Genomic DNA, 1190 nt, shown 5'->3' with positions numbered 1-1190 from the left:
TGCTATGAGCCATAAGCCTCTGAGTATTTAAGACAAGTACAGAGGTGTCTAGTGGAAGTGGAGAGTGGGGATGGAGTCACTGATGATGTTTCTACGTTGATTCTATTCAGTGGTGACTCTACTTTTAGAAGTTGGTAAAAGCTATAGAAGCATCCTTAGACTTATACATAAACATAATAATTCCCAATTATGAATATAACTTCAGGACTTTTCTTCATGGTCCTCAGTATACTCAGTGATTTTGAAGAGCCTTCACTTCTAACTCCCTTTCTAAGAGAACTTTACTGCTAAAATTATTTTGATGTTAATATATTTTTGTTGGATTATAAAATACTCTTAGAGAAAAAGAAAAGACTAGATAACCATACTTTTTTTTCAAAAGGTGTTTTTCAAATTAGTCTATAAAGAACTTTAAGTAACCTAAAATCATCCACAGACCTGTATAGGTTCTAATGAAACAAAACCCCAGCCCTGTGGAGAAGTGGACACATAATCCCACCCCCAGTTGAGAAGCTATTTGCAAGTGATTCCTGCTGGAAAATAGAAAACAGTGGGATGTCATTTATCAGTCACAGTCCAGGGCAGGGCCCATGTCCAGGAGTACTTACACTAACCAGACTCCTATTTGTGTGTGTGTGTGTGTGAGTTTATTATTTTAATAATTTTTATCTTACTAGTTCATGTGAGTTTGTTTTGACCCTTGATTTCCTTTGAATGAAAATGGGGAGGGGAGAGAATGAAGTAGGGTGGGCAGGGCGATGAGGAAAATCTGGGAGGAGTTAGAAGAGGGAAAAGGATATGATCAAAACATATTGTTTGCAAAAATGTTTTAAATTAATTTTTTAGTATAAATAGGGCTGGTAAGATGGCTTAGCAGTTGAAGGCACTTACCATAAACCTGAAAGCTTGAGAGACCCCCCTCCCCCCATGATACAAGGAGAGATCCAACTCTTAGAAGTTGTCTCCTGACTTTCACAAGAATGTTCTAGTACACACAGGACCACACATACAATGTTTTACCACATTCTTTTAGTTTTTCTTTCTCTTAAGCACCATCACTTTAGAGCCAGTTCCTTTGAATAAAAATTCATGAAAAGATGAAGGATTACCTCTCTGTCTAGAAAATTATTCATTGTTCTGATTTCTCCAGTTTTTCTGTTGATGATGAACATTGGTGAGTCAGAAGGCTC

At 37.0% G+C, this 1190-nt stretch overlaps 1 protein-coding gene across 1 annotated transcript in view; it reads right to left on the bottom strand.

The window, feature by feature from the left end:
- The window catches only part of LOC110314628 (desmoglein-1-beta-like), a 37400-nt gene that overhangs the window by 19938 nt on the left and 16272 nt on the right, over window positions 1-1190 (bottom strand). The window contains exon 6 of the mRNA XM_021188888.1: window positions 1110-1187. Coding sequence (XP_021044547.1) covers window positions 1110-1187 — 78 coding nt within the window. The remainder of the gene's footprint in view (window positions 1-1109; window positions 1188-1190) is intronic.

The sequence above is a fragment of the Mus pahari genome, unplaced genomic scaffold, assembly GCF_900095145.1.
Source record: "Mus pahari unplaced genomic scaffold, PAHARI_EIJ_v1.1 scaffold_9520_1, whole genome shotgun sequence".
Lineage (NCBI taxonomy): Eukaryota > Metazoa > Chordata > Mammalia > Rodentia > Muridae > Mus > Mus pahari.
This window is presented reverse-complemented; position numbering and strand designations above follow the sequence as displayed.